The 26,108-nt window shown below is 40.0% G+C and overlaps 1 protein-coding gene across 1 annotated transcript in view; it reads left to right on the top strand.

The window, feature by feature from the left end:
* The window catches only part of ITPR1 (inositol 1,4,5-trisphosphate receptor, type 1), a 166,336-nt gene that overhangs the window by 36,442 nt on the left and 103,786 nt on the right, over window positions 1–26,108 (top strand). Inside the window, exons 4-22 of the mRNA XM_009330621.1 lie at window positions 3,449–3,535; window positions 5,151–5,309; window positions 6,572–6,670; window positions 7,147–7,230; window positions 7,315–7,461; window positions 8,887–8,982; window positions 10,406–10,450; window positions 13,465–13,619; window positions 14,906–15,005; window positions 15,472–15,632; window positions 16,434–16,575; window positions 16,949–17,107; window positions 17,696–17,868; window positions 18,128–18,247; window positions 19,561–19,755; window positions 21,487–21,738; window positions 23,146–23,287; window positions 24,279–24,432; window positions 24,769–24,956. Of these exons, the coding sequence (XP_009328896.1) occupies window positions 3,449–3,535; window positions 5,151–5,309; window positions 6,572–6,670; window positions 7,147–7,230; window positions 7,315–7,461; window positions 8,887–8,982; window positions 10,406–10,450; window positions 13,465–13,619; window positions 14,906–15,005; window positions 15,472–15,632; window positions 16,434–16,575; window positions 16,949–17,107; window positions 17,696–17,868; window positions 18,128–18,247; window positions 19,561–19,755; window positions 21,487–21,738; window positions 23,146–23,287; window positions 24,279–24,432; window positions 24,769–24,956 (2,658 nt within the window). The remainder of the gene's footprint in view (window positions 1–3,448; window positions 3,536–5,150; window positions 5,310–6,571; window positions 6,671–7,146; window positions 7,231–7,314; window positions 7,462–8,886; window positions 8,983–10,405; window positions 10,451–13,464; window positions 13,620–14,905; window positions 15,006–15,471; window positions 15,633–16,433; window positions 16,576–16,948; window positions 17,108–17,695; window positions 17,869–18,127; window positions 18,248–19,560; window positions 19,756–21,486; window positions 21,739–23,145; window positions 23,288–24,278; window positions 24,433–24,768; window positions 24,957–26,108) is intronic.

The following is a 26,108-nucleotide window of genomic DNA, read 5'->3' as shown; positions in this document are numbered from 1 at the left end:
CTGCTTTAAATAAGTATTTCCGATCAACTTGACACAGTTAACCCGGAGACACCAAGAAAGTGTTTAGAAATCAGTATACAAGACTCCTTTTGAGACATTCACTGAGATCTAACTCTTTAAACATCCTCTGATTTATGACAACATGCTGTTCAAGGTCTGTGTGTCCCAATATCGGTATGTATGATACTAGGTTAGAATCATGGTAGCCATTTAAGCTTTTGCCGTTAACCTGTGCTAACTCGTAGTAGCGTTCTACGTGGGCATTTTGGGTGGTAACAGCATAAAAATGTGACCCTTCAAACAACTACACAGAGTAGAGGATTCTCAGGCATTGCATCTCGACGTGGGAAGTCACGGGCGTTAACTGTACTGGTAGATACCATCTGAGCTACTGGTCTGATAAATCTATTGGGATGCCTCAAACAAACATAGCTGCTGTTGATACATGTAAAGATTGATGGGTAATTATGAGTAATTATAAGGCCAGATAGCCTCTCCTTCCTTATTAGCTTGCAGTATTTAGTATTTTCTGGGTAAAATGTTGACATTCAGCAGTTGAAAACCCAGTAACGCAATTGATTGCTGTTTTTAGAGTTCCTATATAAAAAAAAGCCAACTTAACTTAAATACCATCTGTTGACTTTAGAGTTAAATAAACTCCATGTTTATGTTAAAATTACATAGCTAGAGTACTTCATGTCAAAATTACAATTCTAAATATTTTTAGTTTCTTTAAGCCTATATTAAGCTCATTGTAGACTGAAATACAAAATGGCCCTGTAGGAGAGTGTCATTTGCTGATTGCCATATGGCTGCCTTGCTCCTGCGTTTCACAAAGGCTGTTTGACTCATTTTGCTTCTGAAAACATGATTTTATAACCTAGAAGTATTAACTTGGCAAGGAGAAAGCTGTTTTGGTACTGGCTGTAGCACAAAGGTCTCTCATTTGTGCTGCATTCCTCCTGCCCCGTTAATGATGATAAAAGAAGTAGATCGTGCCAGCAAGCTTTAAGTAGTGGGGGATTCTGGGTTTGGTTTTTCTGGTGTACAAGGGAAGGGGAGAGTTTATGCCCGCAGGTTATGTGTGTGAGTTCACCGATTTTAAGAGAAAGTATGGTCTAAATACCGTGTCATGTAGAAGAAAAATACTGTGTAATTGCCCGGATTACAATGTCATTTAAAGTTGTCTTCTCTTTCCACGGTACATTCCAGGTCAGGTGTTTGGGACCTGTTCCTGTTAGTCTGACACTTTACCATTTTGTGCGGGGGTCCCTATGGAAAGACAGGATTAGATTTTTCCAGTATTTAGCCCCAGCTGAGTGATGTTTGTACAGAAATGTCCCACCATGCATGAACTGCTTGCTTGATTTGGTGAAGGGATTTGAGTACTTTACAGTTTTATTGGAGGTTATTTAACATGCATCACTCTGACATTAAGGCTAATCCTTTATGTAGCATGTGCCAAATCAGGTCTTCAGTGACTTGGGACTGATGCGTGGCTTTAAAGTGATTTGGTCCCATGTACATCACTCATATCAAAACTTACTTTTCTGCCAGTCATATGGGTACATGTGTCATCTTTTCCATTTGTTGGCACATGAAATACACTAAAACCCTGCGTTTTGCATGATGTGTATTGGGGGGGGCTATGCCCTGAAACATGTGCATACATTTATTTGCTCTGCCTATGATTAGATTTCTTTATCAGTGCATATAATTTCTAACAAAATTGATGATGCAAGATGTATTCATCATCACTTGCCTTTTTTGGCTTCTGTTTGTCTGCTGGTGGAATTTGTCTGCTGTGGAGCGCTCCATGCTGAGGTCAGGTTATTTTAAGTTAATGCCATTTAAGGGATTTCAAATCTGGGACACTTGTCTGTCTTTGGTATCAAGAATCAGTGCTGGTTGAGAAGCTGACATCTAGTGGCCAGAGAAAATGATTCTTTCTTCTTGAATGATTGTCAGTTTTGGTGTGTGCTTTTGAAATGCATCCAAAGCCTTAATCCTATTTTCACAGAATACACTATTTTATTTATAATAAATGTGGCACCCAATCCAGTGTAGGCAGAGAAGTCCTGTCTTCATGATTGCCATTGATAGTTGAGAGGCCCCGAGCATCTTGAAGAAATCCTTTCTCGACAGAATACTTTGAAATCAAGTTGTGTAAAAGTTGTATTTCAAAAATAAAGAGAAATCTATGCTGCATTGTATTTCTGAATGTATTTTTGAATTTGAATGAGCAGCTGTAATCCAAGTTCTCCTGGAGCAAAAGCCAGCTATCATACCTAGCACAACTTCTAAAAATAGCACATTTTGTGTAAGCTGAAGGTGCTGAAATCTTACAACAGTATACAGATAGCTCTTCCTTTGCAGTAGCTAAGCTTTGTCCTGTGTTATTACTACTTTACCTTACTACAGTTAGGAAATGGGGGCACTTTTTTCTCCTCTAGGAGAAAACTGGACCTACTATAGTCCTTGAGATCTGAGAACCAAACCATAAACATTGATGCTTAGCCTCCAAAAAAGTCTAGTTTTAAATTACTCTCTACCACCAGATATTGGTTAAAGCAAATACAGATATATTTTTTTTTTAATGAAAAAGTAGTCTTTCATGTAATGTAAGAGAGAATTTCTTTAACAAATGAAATGGTTTAAAAACGGCCTGGGCAAAATAGCTCATTTCTTTTAAAACAAAGTGCAAGAGACTAATTATAAATTATTAAATAGAACAATGTATCCCTATGATCATTCAGTTTTGCAAGGGCTTTCCTTTTTAATACCATATTAGTGTGATAGAGAAATGCCCAGCTGTATTTTCATGGCCGGTCTCTAATGTAGCGCAGAGTATCCTTCAGCCTCACAAAGTATGAACTCCGTGCTGCTGGGAGGTTGGGAACTCACGTATTCAGAGCTGCAGTGGACACTTGTAAACGACTTCTAAATAATCCTGCTGCATGGTGAAGGTGATTAGAGTCATCATAAAAAGGCAGGCTGTGGAAAAGTTGGGGCCTATGCTGGCGAAGTAAAATAAAGATCCAAAGTTGAGGTCCTTTTATTTCAATTTTTATAGAAGACAGCAGAAAGTAATATAGACTTCTGGCTTGAGTTGTTACCCATCGCTTTTCACCTTTCCTCCATAGGTGTGGTGTTGTCTTCTCATGGCTTGTTTTCTATCTTGTCTGAGTTTTTCATCTCCTGTTTTATTCCAAAATTTTGTCAAATTCTACCCAAATTTCAGATTGCTTAAATGGTGTCTGTCTGTCTTCCTAAACAACTGAAAGAGGGAGTCGGAAGTGATGCTGTTGGAAGTTGGAAAAAGGAAATTGCGCTGTTTCAGATGCTCATTGTTTTTCCAGTTCTTTGAAATACTCTTAAAGAACCTTGAGTATTTGGCCACACTTTTTATAAAACAGTCAGCAGCTGAATTGTTCTCCTTTAATTTCAGCATGCGGCAGATTTGGAAAAGAAACAGAATGAAACTGAAAACAGAAAGCTGCTGGGAACAGTCATCCAGTACGGCAATGTTATCCAGGTAGGCTGTGAACATCTTTGCAAGCTGTATAGGACTGTGCTCAAACTCCCCTGCTCAGTGTGACTTTAAATTTCTGGAATTCATGGACAAGAGTCTGTAGCTTTGCGGGGTGTGACAGTGTCCTGAAGTGGGATCCTGTGAAGCAAGAGCTGGGCATATGGCTATGATGGAGTCACTTTTTTTTATTATGGGTTAATTGTGCTTTTTTGAGGTCACCATGTGATCGCTTTCTTCAGAAATACTTCTTAGAGCCTTCATTAGAGCTGGCCATTTGGAAGATGTCACAGGCACTGTGCAATGCCAAATATGGTCTCTCACAATCAAATGTTGACACATCAAATAGTACACTGACACAGAGAAGGAAAATCAAGCCATAGAAGTAATCGCAGTCCATTGAAGCAAAGGACTAGGTCCCAGGGAATGGGGGGAAAAAAGCATCAAACCCAATAAAAATGGGAAGTACAATAATTGCATAATTAAAAAAGACAGCTCTTTAATAAATGGGGACTATAACAAGCAGCAGGTGCGGGCTCACCCTGGAACCAAAGCAGACCTACTGCTGCTAGGTAGAGTGCCTCAGCACTTCAGAAGTAGGGATAGTTACCTGAGCCTTAGGTTAAGAAATTCCTCTACAAATGGTTTTTATTTTATTCTGCTGACGTAATACCAGCCAAGAGAGGGGGTGGCTAGGAGCACAGGCAGACTGGGCTTTCTTGTTGCAAGGAGAAATTGGTTGGCTGCCCTTTAAAGCAACTGCAGGATTTGGAGCAAGCTGATGGAGGAAGGGCAGGTAAGTCCCTGCCTTGGCTGAATTAAGTACGCTATTGGCCTATGTGTTTGAGGCAAAAAAAATAATCTGCTTCTAATGATGAAAGAAAAATACCAATATCCGTTTTTGATTGGACTACAAACATCAACACTGTTAAGAGCAGTGCTAAGTTTTTGCCCATATTTTCCCATAGCTCCCAAATTTTCTGCGAGTAACCACTATTTAAGGTAGTCAAAAGGCATGAAAGAGCGCTTTCTGTACAAAAGTACCTGTCTGCTAAATTTACGGGATATTTAACAACAGTTGGAGCTGGGTAGATCGGGAGCTGGAGTATGACGTGTTGCAGCTTAGATACTCATGCCGACGGTGTGCAGCCTGTGAGGTGGTACACAGCAGAGGATTGAAGAATGGGAGTTTTCTGAAGGGAGTCTTCAAAGAAGTAGTCACGATTTCTGTTAAATCAGACAGAGCAAAGCAAGATAAGAGCAGCTTTACTTCTCACCACCCCCTTCTTACCAGGGAAAACCACTTAGTCCCCAGCATTTTACAACTTTTGACCCTGGGTTATTGTACAGACTGTTGTAAAGTGACAAGAGCATTTCTGAGTGTTTATCGTTTGCTGGAGAAGGGACCGCTGGATTAGCTGAAGATGTTTTGTGCTGCAGGACTGTATATATACTGAAAGAAGTGTAAGTGAAATTGTGCCTGAATTCATCAATATTTTTATATAATTTAGTTTTTATTTTAATTCCTGTATAATACTGTGGTTATCTTATGCACACTCGCTATTTATTGAGGGGAGGAAAAATGAACATTCTTAGAACTGAACTCTAATTCTTATTCTAGCTGCTTCACTTAAAAAGTAACAAATACTTAACAGTAAATAAGAGGCTTCCAGCTCTACTAGAGAAGAATGCTATGAGGGTGACCTTGGATGAAGCTGGAAATGAAGGTTCCTGGTTCTACATACAGCCCTTCTACAAACTGCGTTCCATTGGAGACAGCGTAAGTGCTGAGAGGAATATCTTCACGTATATGCTTGCTTTGTGCACAGCTTGGCAAAGCTCGTTTCAGGAGGCCTGTCTTGCAATTAATGAAATGCACAGATCTTTGTGTGTGATGTTGCAGGAACAACCTTTTTCCTATGCTGTCATGAGGGGGAGGAAAATTGCTATGGTAACTTGTATTTTGGAAACGTGGAATGCTTTAACGTTGGTGGGAATAAGGAACCTAATTACGCTAGCCTTTCACAATTCCCGTCCAATTCAAAATGGTAGGAAATGTTGAGTTTCTTCAGTAGATTTGGAACAGATAATTAGCATCTTGGTTTTCAATGTTGTCAGTTTGAAATCAAAATTCATCATCATTTTGTATATGAGGAATGAGGTGGTAATGAGGTTAAATGGTCCTGTTCATGGGAAACCTGGAAAATAATTGGTTCTGAATTAAATGCATTACCATTTTAATCTCTTAATCTCTTTTTTACAAATCTGAGTCACCTGGGTATGCTATCTGCCTAAAACCATGAGGTAATAAGCTCCAGTGTGCTCTGTGGTATAGTCCAGGTATATATTTGGCACCTAAACACAGCGGCCTTTATCAAATGGGAATAATTTATCCTGTAGAGTAGCCCCATACGTTTTGATGTGACTGGTCCTTTTCTACGGACACGCACATGGTAAAGCCAAAGCACAGTCTTAGTGGCCATTAAGCTCTTTTAAATCGCACCAATTCTCAGACACTTTATCACTAAGAACAGTTCTCTTCAATACAGAAAAGGCTTTTTGGTTTTTAGTTTAAGTAAGACTTTGCCCTAGAAGAAGGGAAGAACAGGACCTTTACTGTCCATACTAAAGTGCATTTGTCTTGAGTCGTATGCCAGCCTGGTCAAGAATCTGATATTACAGATGAAAGCGCGTCTTGGAGGAGGAGGATTTTTGGCTGACTTTTTGCTATGGGAATTATTTGTTAAATGTTAACCAGTGAAACAACTTCATGGAAAGCAGCAGATAGGTTAGTTACCAGAATTGCAGTCTGCGTTTCTTCTGCAAGCCTCCGAGTCCAATAGTGTAGGGGTTTTTTTTCTGCCTGAATGACTGAGTACGATGAGCTAAATTCTAAAGCAAACAGAATCCTGGTTTTCATACTCAGACTAGCATCTCTCCAAACTGCAAGAAGGTGATTTCCTCCTGTCACTCCCATTAAAAAAAGAAAGAAAAAGAGCTTTCTCAGGCTGCAGGTTTGTCTGATGCTGCACTTACCTACAGGTTGTCATTGGAGACAAAGTAGTCCTGAATCCTGTCAACGCTGGCCAGCCTCTCCACGCCAGTAGTCATCAGCTTGTGGATAATCCAGGATGCAATGAGGTAAGGGCAAACTGACACAGCTGGAGCAACTGTACAAACCTCTCTATCCTTCAGCTAAGCTGCTAGGACTTGCGTTTTACGAAAATCAGGTTATCAGTAAGTTGGTTGGTACCTGTGGCATTGTGGTTATCTTGTTAATCAGCAGCTTAATATAGCTATCAGACTTTCCTCTTATCTGTTGGGCACTGGACAGAGGTTTGAGTTTGGTCTCTTCTGCTTGACTGGCTAAAAATAAAACTTTTCTTAAAAATCAAAAAGTTGTGGCATGGTGGTGGGTAGCAAGTGACTTCCTAGCAAGTCAGTTCTGTAGTTACTTGTTCTGGAGTAAATGCAGAAAGGGTTTTCCTTCTCTAGAGTAATGCAACAGGGACTGCAGTGTTCTGTTGCAAATTGTCTAAATGGCAAAGCAGTACTTCGTGGCAGTATCTTGTGCAGGCACAAGACAGTGGGACTAATGGTTTTAGTTCTCCTTTTAGGTCAACTCTGTGAATTGCAATACAAGCTGGAAAATAGTCCTCTTCATGAAATGGAGCGACAACAAAGATGATATTCTCAAAGGGGTAAGACTTAAAAATTCTACTTGCTCGTAACTTGTTCACTGATGGGTAATGCCTCTATTGATCATGCTGTCTGGGCTTTGACAGGGGGATGTGGTGAGACTGTTTCATGCAGAACAGGAGAAGTTTCTGACTTGCGATGAGCACAGGAAGAAGCAGCATGTCTTCCTGAGAACGACAGGGAGGCAGTCGGCCACGTCTGCAACCAGTTCAAAAGCCCTGTGGGAAGTAGAGGTAAGAATTGTAACCCAGGCTGGGGGTGGCTTTGTAGGAGCAATTAACTGTTTCTGTTTAAAAACAGTGTACCTGGATTTCTTTTTTTAGGTAAAAGTCCTCCTGGAGTTAGAAGCTTAGTCTTAAAATTCCTTTACTTACTGTGCTTTCTGTGCAAAACCAAAATGGAGTTCTGATCTCTAATGCTGCAGCAGATAGCTCTCAAATTCAGGCTCTTGACAATTCAGAAAAAGGGGACAGAGAAGCATCTATCAAGTAATTTTCTTACCAGTCACTAAAGCTTCACACCAGTTAATAATTTCAACTGTCCTGCTGAGTGTACCGAACACTCCTATTTTTGCTGTGGAATAATGTGATTATGCATATCCTCATTTGACAGGGGATTGCAACCCTTTGCTAGTCTCTGTACGTTGCTTGCCTGGACTTTTCTTTTTCTTGGCTTTTAAAAAGAGTGACTATCACCTTGGCCATCACTGGCTTCTTAAAATAGCCTCAATCTATTGGTATTATCAGAGTCATTTCATGACTTTAAATGTTTGCTGTGCAAACTGCATGCGAGAATCATAAAATTAATTGTAATGGTGGATAGGTGTTTTTCATATTATCTTTCCAGAAGTATCTGCTTTGATATACAGCTTTTCCCCTATTTGAATTGAAAGCCCACCTATAATTGATGTTACTTTGACATGTTACAACACATCAGTAGCTTCTGTAGTAACTGTCCGTGTGTATGCAGTTACCTGGTGGTAGATGCGAGGCAGAGGTAAGATAGTCCTTCCCCAAAAGGCACAACTCAGCTGTGCTGAGTTTTCCCTAAGGAAGTGGGTGCACCCACAGAGTGGCTGATATGAGGTAACAGATCATGTGATGTTGGAGGTTTGGCTTACGGCAGAGAAGTTAGAGAGCAAATATGACAGTCGTCATATTCTTCTATACAAGACCCTTGCATTTGAAACATTTTCGGGTGTCTTCCCTCACCTACTTTCAGAAGGTCAAAAATTAATTATACCAAAAAGTTAAAGTAGCTGTTGCATCTCTTCAGGAAGTTTGTTTCAGGACTTAGCAACACATGCACATCTAGAGCACCTTCTTTAATTACTTCTCTGCCAACTTGCACCATAATCTTTCTGCCATCACCCACCAGACTCCAGTGGAGTACTAGCCGTGGTCAGTGACTTTGCAAACAGATATTGTCACTTGACAATGAGCAGAAAATCAATGTTTGTAAACTGTTGAGGTGAACTAATTGTAGCCTGCTCAAAGTATTTACTATGCTGTGTGTTGTTCACATATGAAAGGTTGTTTCATCTTTTCTGGAGCTCCTCGTTCTGTTTCCTCCCACCTGTATATGAAATGCGGTAAATGCTGTGGTTGAAAGGGAGATCACTGGCATACGGTGTAAATGTGGTTTCCCTTTCCTTGTAGGTGGTGCAGCATGATCCTTGTCGTGGTGGCGCGGGGTACTGGAATAGCCTTTTCAGGTTCAAACACCTTGCTACTGGACACTACCTAGCAGCAGAGGTAGGTATTTGGGCTTGCTTAGGAACTCTGACATTTCTTCCACAGTATTTTCTGCCTTTTACACCTTCTGAAAATCTTTCATTTCCTGCCCTAAAAATAGACGGAGGGGAGGGGAGGAGAGTGGTGTTTGGGTCCTTGGTATTAATACAAAAGTAGATGGCTAAACATAGAAAACAAGATGAAAGAGACTTGAAAGAATACCACGGTACAGGGGTAGTCTTGAGCTTATTTCACTTTTTGTATGAATTCTAGAGGCAATAACTCTTCTCCTGCAAAGAATAAGCAATAAATAATATCCTGTCATGTGGGCAGCAGAATCAAGATTAATTTATTAATAGAAGAATGAATTGTAAGTGGCTGAGAGCCATTGGGGGGAAAAATGAATTCAACTACTGTTATTTTCTCTTGAATCACTGATTTCTGAGAGGAATTGTAGACCTGAGTGTAAAATGAAAATGCAGTTAGACTTCAGACCAGTCTTGTAAGAATTGCAGATAACACTTAACTGTCCATGCATAAAACAAGTATTTTTCTCTCTCCATAGTGTTCATCTTTCCCCCATTGAAATAAGATTTCAAGACATATTTTATTTAAAAAAAAAAAAAAAATTTAAAAAGTCTAAGGGTTATAATTTTGTGAGTTTTGCTGCTTAACACTTGTAAATGTTTATTAAAACTACTTCTATTTACCTTAAAGCACAGATATGTCAACATGCCAATACACAAACCTCTAAGTAAAAGCTGTCCTGGATGTAAGAGCGCGTAGCAGGGCAGAAGGGCTGTCTCAGCCCATGCTATTGACTTGAGAGCTTCAGTGGGAAAAGTCCAGATTAAATATCCCATTTTATATTCTTCTGATAAGCAGATTGGAAAAACAGCAGCATTTTGTCACATGCACACTTGTAAATCCTTTCCAGTAGTGATAGAGCTTTTCCAGTAAATCTTGGGTTTGCTAATCAGCCAAAACAAAAATACGGTCTTATATCATGCAAAAATATACCGGAGGAGATTGCTCACCTGATCCATGGTTAGAATAGTGTTTGTTCTAAAAGATTTCTGCCAAGCCAGTAATTTTTAGTTGGAAATTCCACTTGGGATTAAAAAAAAAAAAAAAAAAAAAAAAAACAAAAAAAACCAAAACAACTGAAACTTGGTAACTCTCTACCCCTCTTGCTCCTTTAGTGATTATCCTGAACAAGATAAATCTCTCTGCATGTTTGCAGACTACTTAACTGCTTAATTCATGGACAGACAGATGCCCAATTAGAAATGAATCAGTTTGCACAGTATATTTGTTCTGCATGCCTGGTAGTGCTGTAGCAGTAGAGTGCATATTTTACAAAACAAGTTTAGACCACGCTGAGGTTGTTTCCCACTTCCAGCTCTGTTAGAGTTTTGACGTGCCTGTGATTCTGTTTCATCAGGTAAACCCTGACTATGAGGAAGATGACCTGGAGTGTCAATCCTCAGTAAGTATAGGCAAGAGTATGATCTTGCCCCTAATTGAGGAGGGCTTGACACAGGCCCAGGTATTTACCTGGCCATGGCATAGATGGCCCAGGCTTTGTTGCTAGTGAAGAAACTAAAAAACTGAGAATGATCCGAAAGCTTTTAAGGCTTATCCAGAGGAGTGGATATTGAAAACTGGATTAGGCTTTAGTGAAAAGCAATGCACTTGGAACCGAATTTGTATGTTACATGGACCCCCTCGCCTCCCCACTTTGTAGCATCTCTTTTTCTGTCTTCCTATTTCTTAAACCTTTGCTTCCTTGAAGCGCTCTCTTGAATAGGTGTAAAAAGCAAGTTGCTCAAGGTGACAACGGATGGCAAGTGTCCCTAACGAGATGTTGTAGTGCTGTGCCAGTCAGTCGTTTGACCTCCTTGTTCAAGAAACGAATTCCCTCTCTCATTTTAGCTTGTCACAGGAAAGCCAGGATAAAGGGTCTAGAGAGCAAGAATGGCAGGGTGAGAATGATTTCAGTGCCAGTCTTCTGATTTTCCTGTGAAAGCAAGTCTGTGTTTTCAGTAAATGTTGTTGTGTCAAAGGCTGGGTGTGCTGATGCCTTGTACTAATAGAAGCTTGTCTTTGGTGTCAAAGGGAAACAGCATTGCTTCAGTAATTGGAAACAGATAAAACTGGAACAGCGCTTTCTATTGTGGATTACATTTTTTTTAGTTGAATTTGATTGTAGGCTTATGCAGCTTTTCATTTATCCTGTGTTATGGAAGATTTGCCCTATTTGGATATGCAAAAGAACTGCTCCTCTGATTTTTAAAAATGCACTGCGATGCTTTCAAATCCTGTGAGGTGGAGTTTTCCTCCTAAAAGGATTTGTTGTTATAGCCTGGCCATTAAAATGCTAACCCTTGCCCCCAGTTATTGAGCTGTTACCCTGATCAGTTCTTGGTGGTATTTGGCAGCAAACACTGATCTTCTGACAGCTTGACTTCAGTAAACATACTGGAAAATGAGGGGGGAAAAAAAAACACACCACACCAAACCACAAAGCTATTGTTTGGGGAAGGGGGAGACCCAACATTGAACTGTTTTGTTGGCTTAGCTTTTTGGAAGTTAATCGGTGTTGAGGTCTTTTATGTAGACATCCATCCTACTAGTGTTACGCTAATGTCTCCATCTGATAATAAGTGCAGTAATGCACCGGTTTGAGAGATGTGCTGATTTTTCCCTACTCTGTCTCCTTACCACTAGGTGGCAAAAATAGACCGTAAAGAATAGGATCCGGAGCACATAATTCATTTCTGACACAAATTTTCTGCATCGTTTAACATTCACTAGTGACAGGATGGTGTAGGCTGCTTTATCCAACTTTATCCAAACTCCAACTTTATCCAAATGTGAGCTGTCTGCAAGATGGCAGGTTTCTTAGCATGGCTCTGTGTTTTGTTGTTGTTTTCTCCTTATACCTCAGTGAGCTGTACAAGAGTGGGGTTTAAATGGGCATGGGTGAGATGCCTAGTACCCTTGCAACATTAAAGGGGACAGCTTTTGTCAACTTTGGGGTTGAAGTTTTAGTTGTCCCTAAATTGCCCCATTTCCTACTTTCTGATTTACTACTCATTTTCAGCTTTGCCACAGTGTCAGTAACTGACCAATTGTCTCCTGAAGTACACATTGTGAATACAGAGCAGCTGCCTTACTGTGGGGATGAAGGAGACAGCTGAAACTCAGAGAATTCATTCCAAGTGAGCGAATTTCTCCTGGTGTAAAGCCTCCAGATGGACTCTATTCAGTGTATAGTTGCTTCTTCTCTTGAAGGCACACTCCCACTGTGTATTTCTGTTCCATACAGCTAACTGTCTGTTCCCATGTGCAAAAATCAGACTTTAAATGTCACTACTTTGCAGCTAAGTTCATTGACTACAAATGTGGTAACTACAGAGTAACCTGAGGCACAAGCAATGTTAGATACCTTTTCTGTATGTTTAAGGATTGCAATGCCTTACACCAGGACTTTGAAAGACAGGTACTTGAATGCTGACTACTTTGGGTGCCTACTTCCACTGGTGCCAAGGTCACACAGAAGCTGATAAATTGGTTGCTTGATCACTTTGAATGTTACATCTAGGATTTAGATGTTTATACTTGGACAGCTGGCTCCTGTGTTGTGTCAGACAGTTAGCAACCTTTTTATTGACTAGTGATACCTGGTAGTTCCCTAAGAAAGGTTTTGGAGAAAGTTGTCGTTGCTGTTTCCTAGTTTACCTTTATTTTTTCCTACCCTTTTGTCCTTTCATCTCAAAATCCAGGGTTTTACTCACTTGATGTTAGTATCTTTGTTAAAGGAGGCTGGTAATTTGCTAGCACCTTGGAAAAAAAGATACTCCTGATGCCACGTCCTTTGTAGTGTGTCATTTTGTTCGAGTGCATCATAAGCTAAAGTGTGAACAGCAAGACAGCTAACTTCTTGATTAGCTTTTGTTTCATTTGTCTGTGATTGATAGATGCGAGTCCTGTTTTTGCTGCTGAAGTTGATTATTTCCCAGCAAGATTGTTGGTACATAGTATTGCTGATTTTTGTATTTGCAGCTCACACAATTATTTTGTTAGAATGATAATTCTAACAAATACATTTCAAAAGCCAGTAGTGTCAGGGGTGGGGATCTTGGCAGATGTGGGTCATCTGAAACTAGTTTAGAGTTCCCAGTGCGCTGTGGGGTGAATGGCTGGGGTGGATGGTGAGTCTCTTCTGGCACTGTCTGAAAGACATAACCTCTGTGGTTTAGGATTTATTGTGTTTGTGATCCAGAAATACTCAGAAGTTAACACCAGGGAATGCGAAGAAATGATTGGCAAGATCAGCTGCTTCTCAGTTTTACTAGTGTCCTAAAGCCCAGCTGTCTTAACTGGTACTTGGAGTGGTTCAGAGTTATGTCTGCAAATTACAGGACACATCTATTTAACACTAGGCAGGTGGGTCTGGAGGGCTTGGTCTGACTGTGTGTGATGGGACTTCTTCCACAGCTGGACCCTGAGCAGGATGCCTCCAGAAGAGGCTTGCGCAGTGCTCAGGAGAAGATGGCGTACTCTCTGGTGTCTGTGCCTGAAGGAAATGATATCTCCTCCATATTTGAGCTGGACCCTACCACCTTGCGAGGAGGAGATAGCCTTGTCCCCAGGTACAGCTAAGTGTACTGTTAGAACTGATTGCTTTGGAGTTTGATTTTTTTTATTTTATTTTATTTTAAGGTAAAGCTGTCTCCTGCTATGGTTTTTTTTTATCCTTTGGCATTAAGATTCTTCCTCAAATTAATACAGAAATACTTAGCAAGTGCCTGAAGCTTCACTTTAGTACTTTATAATTGAGTTGTAAGTAACAGAACCCCATTTTACTGATGGGAAAATTGAGATTAAGTGACTTCCCAGTGAACAAACTGGGACTAAAAGCCTTGGGCGTCCTCTCAAGCCACTCTCATGACCTGTCTGTATTATGTTAGCTAGGATGTAACATCAAGTATTTAGCACTTAATTTTCTATTGTTTACATGTCCTTTGCTGTTCATATGGTACCTCTTGCTACTTAAAAGATGCTGTACCCTTCAAAGATACATGGTCTGCATGCAGGCTCTTTGCTGTCTGTTCCCACTGAGAAAGCACAGCATATTTATTCCATCTACTTTATCTAAGCAACTCTCTAAATCATCAGATACTCTTAAATTAGCAGAAGTTAACATGGCCACCAAAAGCAGCTGTCCTGGCTGCCTCTTCTGTCCTTTGGGCTGTCATGGTTGTGTGGAGAGAGGAGGTTGTACTGCAGCTGAGAGACTGTTTCTTATCCTGGCCTAAGATGCTCATCTGACTGTGGCTTAACATCTTTTATCAAAGAGCTGGTACATGCAAAATAGTGTCATTGCCGGAAATACCTGAGAAAACTAAGTTTGGGAACTGCTGTCCCCATAGGACTTCTGCTAGAGAAAATCGTTGCGTGCTAGTCTCGTGTTCTGGTGTATTAATGGACCTTTGCTGCTTGTACAACATTGACTAGCTATACAAAGAGTCAATTCTCAGTTTAGAAAATATAAAATAGATAGCAGGGAGTTATGGGCTGAAAAATACAAAGGTAAGGGAGAAAGCTGACAACTCAGATACACCGTAGCATGTGGAAATGTGAGGACTTGAAGAGGCTTCATTTGTTACTGTGCAGCAGCTGAGTTACAGCAACAAAATATAGAAGTAGTTCTGTTTTACAGCAGAATCTATTTCATTATATAAGAAGACTTCTTAAGGTGAATTTATAGAATGAAATAAGGAAAGAAGAGTCTTATTCCTGTTATGGTATGCAGCATGGATAAAGATGACACTTTTTTTCCCCACCTGTTCCTGCCAACATCTTGCAATTTGAACAATGCGAAGATTTCCCGTCTGGGTGACTGGCTCATGCTTTGAAACTTTTGATTTTCTTTCAGGAACTCTTATGTCAGACTTAGACACCTTTGCACTAACACCTGGGTTCATAGTACCAATATCCCTATTGATAAAGAAGAGGAGAAACCTGTGATGCTTAAAGTAAGTCCTGTTACTTTATGTAAGCACATCCTTTGATTCCTGTACTTTCATGCAAGTGGTGTTGGTAGGAGAAGTTCCAGTCCCTTGAGACTGCTGGGTTTGTCAAACAGCAAGCAGCTTAACAGCAATGAGTAGTGCCTATGCAAAATGTTTCATCTAAAAGCTTAGGTTTTCATAGTAGTTTACTAGTTACGCTGTTCAATTTCTACTGTATGACAGTCATCATGAGGAGAATTTTTTCCACTGTTTACAGCAACATTGTGCAATCTCTCCTGATGTTTCTCTGGATTTAGGAACACCTTTGAGCTTGCACAGAGTGGTACTGTTCTCATGATTTGACTTCATCAGTAGCCTCATACTGTCTAAGTGGAGCGTGGCTTTTCTTCTGTTTTATTATCACTGAGTAGGTGAGTCACTACTTTGTTTCCTGCCTTTGGTTTGATGATAAAACTTCTCTGGGTTTCAGATTGGTACTTCTCCAGTAAAAGAGGACAAAGAAGCTTTTGCTATAGTACCAGTTTCCCCTGCAGAGGTTCGGGACTTGGATTTTGCAAATGATGCAAGTAAGGTTTTAGGTTCCATTGCTGGCAAGTTGGAAAAGGGAACAATAACCCAGAATGAAAGAAGGTAAGGAAGCAAGAATTTGGTTCAGATAATGTTTTTTCCTTTACTCAGTAACTGTTTCTTTGAAAATTTTATCTATGTATGCTATCTTCAGGAGAGGGATTTTGTTTCCTACGTGATTAGATTTAAAAAAAAAAAAAAGTTGATGGTTTTATTGTTGATGTGTCCATAGTGGAGGTTTTCAAGCCTATTCTGTCAAACCCTCCGTGTTGCTCTGAAATGAGAGCATGAGAACTGTTGTTGTGAACTTGGAGGAATAATCCACAGCATACCTTTCTTGATGGGCTTTGCAAATTGAGTGTGGGAATTTATAATCCATCTTGTGAAGACTGAACACATGACTTCTTGCAAATCCTCTGACAATGTCCATGAAAAGTACATGGCCACACAAAAAGAGCGCAGTGTCGGCTATGTAAAACCCGGGCCCATGTGCTTCTATAGCCAATGTCTTTATTTGGCCTTGGGAGGGATTATCACCTGATTTTTTTTATTTTTATTTTTTTGGCAATCTAAAGAACTGCCAAATAGAACTCGGTGAGCGTACAGTTGCCCTAAAGTGATACCGTTGTCATACTGCTGCTATGGTTTAGCTATTAGACAGTCAGGCTACAGCAATAGGGAGCATTAGTTCCTAATTTTAAGTTCTGTACAAACTTATGTGCTTTATCCAGCGTCTGAGTCAGTCTCTAATTGGTGTTCTTTTTTCACGTAGCATTTTGAAATCTATGTAAACTTACACTGGCATTGTTCTTTGAACAGATAGAATCTGTAGTCTTGTATTAACAACTTCTGGCTTTTCTGTAGATCTGTTACCAAATTGTTGGAGGATTTGGTCTACTTTGTTACTGGTGGAACTAATTCTGGACAAGATGTCCTTGAAGTGGTATTTTCTAAACCTAATAGAGAACGGCAAAAGCTGATGAGAGAACAGAATATTCTAAAGCAGGTAGGCTGCATTTTTCTCTAAACTCTGCCTACAAGAAGGTTGTCAGAAAAGAGAAACTAATAATAGAGAACCTGGCCAAATTATTGGGACCAAAAGATCCTTTGAGTTTCTAGCTTTAAGCAGGCTCTTGGTGGTGGACGGTAGGCATACCATTGCTAGAAGAAAAAATTACAGAATATGGTGTTGAATAAAGGTGACCAACGACGTCTTCTGTCCAGGCTACTCTATGGCCAGGAAACTTGGTAACTATAGTGTATTTCTGATGTACCTTTTAGAAATTTGAAGACGCTGACACAGTGCTTTTACCCTAATTTTAATCAGATGAAGGCATTGTCTCATGGGATTTTATCTTTGTTTTTTAATAAATCTGTAGATTTTCAAGTTGTTGCAAGCACCATTTACAGACAGTGGTGATGGCCCGATGTTGCGGTTGGAGGAGCTTGGAGACCAGCGTCATGCTCCCTTCAGACACATATGCCGGCTTTGCTACAGAGTGCTGAGACACTCTCAGCAGGATTACAGAAAGAATCAGGTTTGAACTATGTCTGTAGCTTTCAATGGCACTAACATTGTTCCTGTGCTCCAAAAAAATAAAAGCTACATCCCATTAAACTCTGCTATGGTGTGCTCTGATCGTACAGTCAGCAAAAAATTTTTGGATTGCTCAGGTTTACTCTTATCTGGTATTTTTCATCTCTATCAGAGACTATATGCAATATAATTAGTACCAGTTCTAAGGGGAATTTTAGAAAACAACAGAATTGCTAACTGTCAAATCCAGGTGAATTATAAGACTTTCTTCACTCTTGTGTACTACAAGCTTCATTGAAAGTTAACCTGTGAATTAAGGCTGTACCTTTTTTGTTGCCATTTATTAAAACCAAACTCATATCAGATAAGGATAAATGCGTTGGTGGTGTCTAGCCCGGGAGGGAGGGAGGGGTTAAGGTTATCTGTCATCACTTGCTTTCTCTCAGAAGAACAACAATTCGAATCTAATCCAGTTCACTTCTTGGGATGTTGATATTGACAAACATCTTACTGTTTTCTGCTATTGGTTATTTTTTTAAATTCTGAGAATTCATTACACTACCTTCTTTCTTCCCTCTGTGTTTTGAAGGAATACATTGCGAAGCAGTTTGGCTTCATGCAGAAGCAAATTGGCTACGATGTCTTGGCCGAGGACACTATTACAGCACTGCTTCATAACAATCGCAAGCTCTTGGAGAAGCACATCACAGCTGCCGAGATTGATACTTTTGTTAGTCTCGTGAGGAAAAATAGGGAGCCCAGGTGAGATCTGCATTTTTGAGTATACGATTACCCTTTTCCTCTTAGCCTTCTGAGAAAAATCTGTACCTGCCAACTTGCTAGTAAGGAAGCACAGCTAGTTCACTTCTTTTTTGGCACTTGCCATAACTTCCCCCTCGGGCAACAGTCTCACTCTGCAATGTTAAAATGGAGTTCTGAATGTTTTCTTACTGAAATGTAGATTGCTTCAGTCTAGATCTCAACAAGGATTGATACCCTTTTGGCTTGCATTTTCCAACAGGTTTTTGGATTACCTCTCAGATCTGTGCGTTTCCATGAACAAGTCTATTCCAGTGACACAGGAGTTGATCTGTAAAGCCGTGCTGAATCCAGCAAATGCAGACATTCTCATTGAAACTAAGTAAGTTAATGCCTTTAAAGATGGTTTTCCTAGCATGAAACAGAAGGAAGGCGATTCAAAGCTGAGAGCACTGCTGGCACGTCTAGAGAAAGCAGTTAAGTATGTGTGGGGTCCTCTTCAAATACGCAGTAAATGGGTATTGGTGACAGCAGATGCCTGCTGTATGCATTCTCAGTCCTGCAGTCAGAGAAATCTTTCAGATATCTCACGTTTGATCAAAGTAGACAGACTTCGCAGGAAGGTGTGCAGGATCCTGTGGGCCTGATCCTTCTCTGGGCTTCAGGCTTTCCTCCATAAGCTGTCTGAAGTGAGCAAGCACTTCTTGGGTGCAGGCCCACTGAGCTCAGCTTGCAGCAAAGCAGAAGCTGATGCATCTCTGCTCACCCTTTTCTCCCTCTGCGGTTAGGATTTTGGTGTCCAGCTCTCAGCATTGCCCTGCCGTTGCTGAAGCATCACAGCAGGCACCAAATCCCAATTATCTTTCATAAAGATGGATTTATTCGATGTGTGGAATAGGGCACAGATAATCATTGTCAAAATACTGTAAAAAGGAAGCAGGTCTTTGTCAGGTAGTATTTAAAACACAAATGGATGAGAGTGTTCTTGCACAGTTGATTCTCTTCATGGAATCATAAAGACTGTATTTCCACCAGTACTTAAAGTTGCTACATCACTTACTTGTTCTCTTGTGTATTTAATTTGTCTTTTTTTCAGATGTATGATCTTTTTTTGCTGAAGCCCCCAAAGCCGTTTTAGTTTCAGTAGCTGATTTGTTTCTAGTTACTTCGCCACGTAAGCAGAAAGAAGTTCTGATCCAGTTGGCATTTATGGGATACAGAACTAATCGATCTTTAGATATTTTTGTTTACCAAATCCTTTCCTAGTCTGTTGAAAGATCTTTGAACCAGTTCTCCTATAAAGATGTTTTTGAAAGTCAGTTAGATGTGACTTTAACTTCCTTGTTTCTTTATCTTCATCAATTGAATGGAGCTGAAATGTTGGTCTTTTTAAGGCTGAATAGAAAGCTTGTAAGCTAAATTCATTCTAACCTAATGTTTTTAATAATAAACCCCAAAGATTTTATGTAGTAAACTGCTACTGCTGAAAGAGTAAGATACTCTGCTTTTACTTGGCAGAGTTGAGGAATAAAATTTGTGTTTTCTGAATGCAGGTGAGATCGTAAAATTAGTTACTTCTATATCACCAGAACACTTTAGCAAGTGTCTTTTTTAGCAAGTGTCTCAAAAGAAATGTTCTAAAAGATCTGCATGGGTCTTGGCAGTTTGTAATCTAATCTAACTTCCTTCTGGCAGGCTGGTCCTCTCTCGATTTGAGTTTGAAGAAGTGTCAAGTGGAGAAAATGCCTTGGAAGTTGGAGAAGATGAGGAAGAAGTGTGGTTGTTCTGGAGAGACAGTAACAAGGAAATCCGCAGTAAGAGTATCAGAGAGTTGGCTCAGGATGCTAAGGAAGGGCAGAAGGAAGATCGGGACGTACTCAGCTACTACAGGTTAACAGCATGTGCAGTAGTTGGCTAGTAAAGTTCATCAAGGCTGTGTGGGGAAGCCTTTGGTATATAGGCTGTAGTTGGTTTGGGAGAAAGGATACTGGTTTTGTGGACAAAATAGCCCTTAGAGTGAGGATGAAGTCTCTTTGAAGTGAGAGCTGAAAGCACAAAGCTATTCCTGGTGAGAAGTCCAATTATCAGCATAAGCAAGTTTAAACTGATTTAAAAAAAAAAAATAGTTGAGGCTTAGAGTGCATTGAATTTGCACAGCACTTAATGCCTGTATTTCTGCTTGGTTTCCTGATAAGTAGGTGTTATGAGACAGCCTGTATGTTAACCGTTTAGTTTACCTGTATTCAGATGGTAGTTGGGGTGAACAACTGCTTGCAGCATTTCAGCATGCAGATGGCTTTGCTTTTGATTTTAAAGAAGTCACTGCTGCTCTCCTTGCCTTCTAAATTTCTCTCTAAGCTCAAAGCCTTTAGTGGTCCTGTAGTTCTCAGCAGGGCAATACATGAAGTTATGAAAATGCCACAAGTTTGGTTTGATTAATGTGCAGTGCTCTTTTGTACGGCTTAAGCTATGCTTTTAGCAGTTTCTGACATGAAGCGATGTTTCCAGATGACTTGACAAGACACCAAGTTCTTGGCATAGTGTAAGATCAGGTTTCAGCCCAAACCAAATTCCTGTGTCTGGGTTATAAACTTCTGAGAGTAGTTTGACGGACTCGATTGTGGTCATGCAGACAGTACAACTACATTTTTTATTTTTTAATAGCTATCTTATTTTGCATTATCTCTTCCATTCTCTTCCATTGAAATGGTTCTTGCAGTAGACTTCCTAATACATGTTTTTATTTGAGCCTATTGGAGGGCTGAGCTCAAAAGGAGACCTCTTGTATATATTTTAAGAAATTGTATCTGCTTTTAAAATATTTTCTTGCACTTGTTTTTAAGTAGAATTGATAGTGTTAATTATTTTTAGCCTACATTATAGACTTGTGAACATGCTTAAAACAAGGGTTTAGGGTACGGTTTGGTAAAATTCCCATGAGGAGTGCTGAGAGTGAAAAGAAGTCTGCTTTCAATTAAATGTTCATTTCTTTAGGAAACCTCACAGTTGACACTATTGAACACAAGCCTGTATGAATACTCATGAATGTTGGACGTGTGCTTTTTGACTAAAGGCTAATTATCAGTCTGTTGAATGTGCACACCTTAAATGCCAGTTGCTTGGTTTTAGTTTATGGACTGAAAAGCTTAGGAATTAAGTTCAGGTTTTCTCTACTGATTCTTTGACTGAAGGGAGCAGAGCTCAGTAGTTGTTTAATCAGTACCTGATTTTTAATGGTTCTGTAGTCTATCTACATTGTTGCCTCAGTGAACAACTGCAGCTTCAGCATCAGTGAGAAGTGTTTGGTCTTCTACAGTATTTCGGCTGAGTTGCCTTAAGTGTTCTTTGGATTCTTCTGTAGCTTTCATAAACAGCGTTACTTAGTTCTATGTAACTCTCAGAAGAATATGATGACTCCTTTTATTCTTTTTTTCCACTATGTTACCTTCTACTAGTGTTTGATAAGTACTTTATTCTTTCCATTATAAGTATAGCTGTATTACTGGAAAATATAAGATTCATTCTATATAAGAGCATATCAGTGCTATACCCAGTGGACGTTTCTGGAAATTAAAGTGTAAGCTGTTTGTTTATGGTTTTGTTTTGTTTTTTTCCCTGAAGATACCAACTAAACCTCTTTGCTAGAATGTGCCTTGATCGACAGTACTTAGCCATAAATGAAATATCTGGCCAGCTGGATGTGGACCTCATTCTCCGTTGCATGTCTGATGAAAACTTGCCATATGATCTGAGAGCGTCTTTCTGCCGGCTAATGCTTCATATGCACGTTGATCGTGACCCCCAAGAACAAGTAACACCAGTGAAGTATGCTCGTCTGTGGTCTGAAATACCTTCTGAAATTGCTATTGATGAGTAAGTACTGGCTGGAATGGTGTGGGGAAGGAAATTACATCACTCTTGATTTTTAAAACAGAACCAGATCAATCCTAAAATCATGCATTATTTATACTGTTTCTGTTTAAAAATAAAAAACAAACAAACAAAACCAAACCATAATGTATTCAAACCCTGTAGTTTCATTTGCCTGTAGCGTTTGCTGGAGAGAACCTCCCTGAGAACAAAATAACGTTCCTGTATGTGTGTGGTGTAAGCTATGAGGCAGTAGGGGTTTGTCTCCAAAACACGCAGTGATCACAGTGATGGTCTGTCTCTGATTTGGGTGATGTGATGAGTGACCTAGCCCCGGGGAGGGAAAGCAAGGGAGGACTATTTCATTTTTTTCCTCCTGCCTTCTTTGGTTGGAGTATAGACTCTTCAGGGCAGATTGTCCATATAGAAGCTTGTGCAATTAAAAGCAAAAACAAGAGGGAAGATGCTGAAACAAGTAATGTGCTGGGGACACAGTCATGTTCCTTAACCTCCAATGGAAAATACTCTGATTCAGTGGTGAAAACCCTATACAAAACCACAGCTAGACTGGAGACACAATTTCTTGACCATAGACTTGTATTAACTCTTTATATAGTACAAATAATTTGATATTTATAGTACTTCAACTGTTCAGAACTCAATTTTTTGGTTGGAGAAAATGAACGTTTAAAATTTGTGTTAAATGTTAGGATTTTGAGTCTTGTCAGTATTAGTACTGGTGTTTAGTGGTTTCTTCTTTTTCCCTCCCTTCTCTCCTTGCTAGCCTAGTTTTCTTTGCTGAGCGAGATGCAGTAGATCATATTCAACTTTAAATGCCAAAATAGAAAAACAAATGGCTTCAGCTCTGGCAGAGGCTAAACAGTGATACGTGATCAAACAGGAGAACAGAAGTAGTTAGTGGAAAGTGGGTGGGGACTGTCTTTTTTGAATGCTCTCTGCACACGCTGAGAAACCTAGAATTTGTATTAAGAAAAATTAATGTCTACTTTGCATATATATTGTTTTTATTTGGAAGAAATTAGCATCCACAGTCAGCATCTCTTGGCCACGTCTGTTTGCCTTAGTGTGCTGTACATAGCTTGTCATTGTTTCCACTAAAATCATACGGGTTTCTTTTTTTATTTATTGGGACAAAATTCTCTTGTTTTGTTTTCCTCAGACATTTTTAAATAGTGCAAAATGAGTGTATGGGATAAAACAGCAAAAGCCAGGAAATTATGGCGTCAGCTTCTTGACTCCCTTGTTTGGATAAATTATTTAACAGCTTTTAACTTTTCTTAGATTTTGACAAACCAATGAAAAATTGTATCGGGGGAAGAGCGCCCTGTATATTTGCATGCTAAGTTTTGTGTTCTGTTTTGTTTTTTGTTGTTTTTTTTTCCTCTTCAGCTATGATAGCAGTGGAACTTCCAAAGATGAAATTAAGGAGAGATTTGCACAAACAATGGAATTTGTAGAGGAATATTTAAGAGATGTGGTGTGTCAGAGGTTCCCTTTTTCTGATAAAGAGAAAAATAAGCTCACTTTTGAGGTAGTTATCCAGTTCTGATTTTATCCTTTTTTTTTTCTTTTGTGGAATGTTGGTACTTTTTTCAACACTAGGTAGACTGGCAAGTAATTAGTGAGTGCTAAGCCTCAGCAGGCTCCTACTTTCCAGTGTAGTCCTTTCTCCTCGTGCACGCAACTCCACTGAAGTTTGTGACAGTTTGCAATGATAGTTCTTGAAATACAATTAATGAATGTGAGCTTATGTCTTAGATTTGCAGCAGCCCTGTTTACTTTTTGTGCTCTCACTGTTATTGCAAAGTCAAGCTTTACTGGAATAAATTTCCTTGAAAACTAAACACTGTCTGCATGTACAGATAGTCTCTAGAGCTTGCAGTATTACTCAGGAAGAGAACAATACACTGTCCTGTGACTTACTGACCTATTAATATAGTCTATCTGTGCAAATAAAATGTAGCAAATCCATGCAGTAGTATTCCCTAAATAACCATTAATTTAACAAAACGTGTGATATTTCTTTAAAAAGAAAAGTATTGGAGGAAATATACTTCAGATAATGGGACTACATTAAGTATTTGCACTATATGTGAAATTCTTATGTGTGAAACTTGAAGCAGTGCATGTGGAGGACTTGTGGGGAAACTTTATAACTTGGTAGCAGTAAGCTTTAGATGTGTGATACTTCTTTTTGTAAGATAAAACCAAAAAGCATCTGTACATTCCCTCTAGTCTTGACCTATCTTACCTTTTCTGTAATGAGACAAATATGGTATGATTTTGTAGCTATAGGATATCAATTGCAGGTACAGACTGTTACTCCAGGCATTGCAGTATTTGTAGGCAAGTAGAAAATTTTCTGGTAAAATGCAGAACTGTACAGTCTTGTGGAATTATGAGGTATTATGATAAGAATGTGACTCACAGCCAGGTTCTTGATCTTTCACTGTGTTAAGACAACTTGATTGTGATAGCAAAATATTTAGTATTAATCAGGCTTTTTATTATTATTTTGGTAGGTTGTTAACTTAGCCAGAAATCTGATATATTTTGGTTTCTACAACTTCTGTGACCTCCTCAGACTAACCAAAATCCTCCTTGCTATATTAGACTGTGTGCACATCACTACCATCTTCCCTATTACCAAGATGGCAAAAGGCGAGGAAAGTAAAGGTAAGGCTGAAAAATGATTGGCAGAACAGATTATTCTTTGGTAGTTTCTAGTTCATCTGAAAATGTCAATGTGGATTTGAAATCTTCTACTCCTTTCTGTCTGTGGCTTGGCTGTACAGCTGAGCAATGCCTACCATGAAAGAGGGAGAGGGCAGGGGGTTTCTGAAAGTACTGCAGGGCTTCTGTTGACTTCCATCTCTTCAGGGATTTAGGTGTCCACCTGGCCTTGTTTAATGTTGAGACAATTTCTCTTCATAGGATGTGGAGGGTCCTTGCCCTGTTAATGCAGTCCCATTACACCATCATAACCTTACCTGTTTACCTACCTCTCTGAAGGGAGCAATGTGATGAGATCAATCCATGGAGTCGGTGAGCTGATGACCCAGGTGGTGCTCAGAGGCGGTGGGTTCTTGCCCATGACTCCGCTTGCTGCTGCTCCTGAGGGTAACGTCAAGCAGAGTGAACCAGAGAAAGAGGACATCCTGGTAATGGACACAAAGCTGAAGATCATTGAAATACTTCAGGTACTAGCAACACAAATTAATGTAGCATCTTGTGCTGTCTTTAATCTAAGCATTAATATAGTGCCATGCTGCCTTTTAATTCACTCCTGCCTTGTATGTGCCTCTTTTAAACTGGTGAAGCATTACAAGGGTGACTTTTTCAGGCATGCAGCCCTCAATTGCATATGACAATATTATGCCATTACTGAAACAATTTAATAGAAATGAGTTTGCGATAGACATCTGCATATTTAACAGTGATTTCTAAATACCTGACTTGATGAAGTAGAGAGCTCATTTTCCACCTTACTGTCTCAGTGATTTCCCTGAATATACAGGGCCATGTTGTTAAGTGCCTCAAGGAAGAGGGGGTACTTGAGACTCCTCCTTGTACAGCCGTCAGCCTGAAATGGTTTTTATGCATGCACATTTGCCAGCCTCGCTGTCTCTTCCATCTCTGTCTGGCTTTTCTTACTTGTTCACTCCTAAGTCTTCGGGACACAGAGAAAAGGTTTTTTTCCCCTCTTCCACAGCACTGTCTTGATCTAGATGTTGCCACAGAATTACTGCACTGAAATCCATCTTCTCTCCCTCAGTGCAGGAGTCACTTTTCTGTTCAGTAACTTCATGGGCAAGTTCACGGAGGCCAGAATGCTGCAAAAGCCTTGTGGGCGAAAGTATGCGAAGCAGCGGGAAAGCCATGGTGTACCTTCCCTGTGCCCCCGTGGGAGGTTTCGCACATAGCTGGGTTTGAGGTTATGCCCTTCCCCTCAGCAGCAGATGCAGCACGTAGGGGGGGCTTGATTCACTTCCTTTCACCATTGCTAATTTTAGTTAAAGCCAGAACTTCTCTTATGGCCTGGCATGTGCAATGGGATATTTTAGTGTGCCAGTATTCCCCTTGTTACTGTGAGTTTTTAAAACTGGCACTAAGCATTTTCCCATAAATTTGAGAACACTGCAAGTGTTCTTTGCATTGTACTACTTTCCTCAAGAGGGAGGAAGACCACCGAGAAGGTGGTCTCTGCTATGCCGGAGGTTTCACGGGCACTAGCTAATACAGCCCGCCTGAACTGGTAGCTGTTGTATGGCAGCAGCAGGCTGCGATGCTGGGCTTGTGGCAGCAGCTCGTGTTCAGCTTCCTCTGCCACAGCACCCTGTGGCACAGCAAAC

This window comes from Pygoscelis adeliae, unplaced genomic scaffold (genome assembly GCF_000699105.1).
Source record: "Pygoscelis adeliae isolate BGI_AS28 unplaced genomic scaffold, ASM69910v1 Scaffold278, whole genome shotgun sequence".
Classification (NCBI taxonomy): domain Eukaryota; kingdom Metazoa; phylum Chordata; class Aves; order Sphenisciformes; family Spheniscidae; genus Pygoscelis; species Pygoscelis adeliae.
This window is presented reverse-complemented; position numbering and strand designations above follow the sequence as displayed.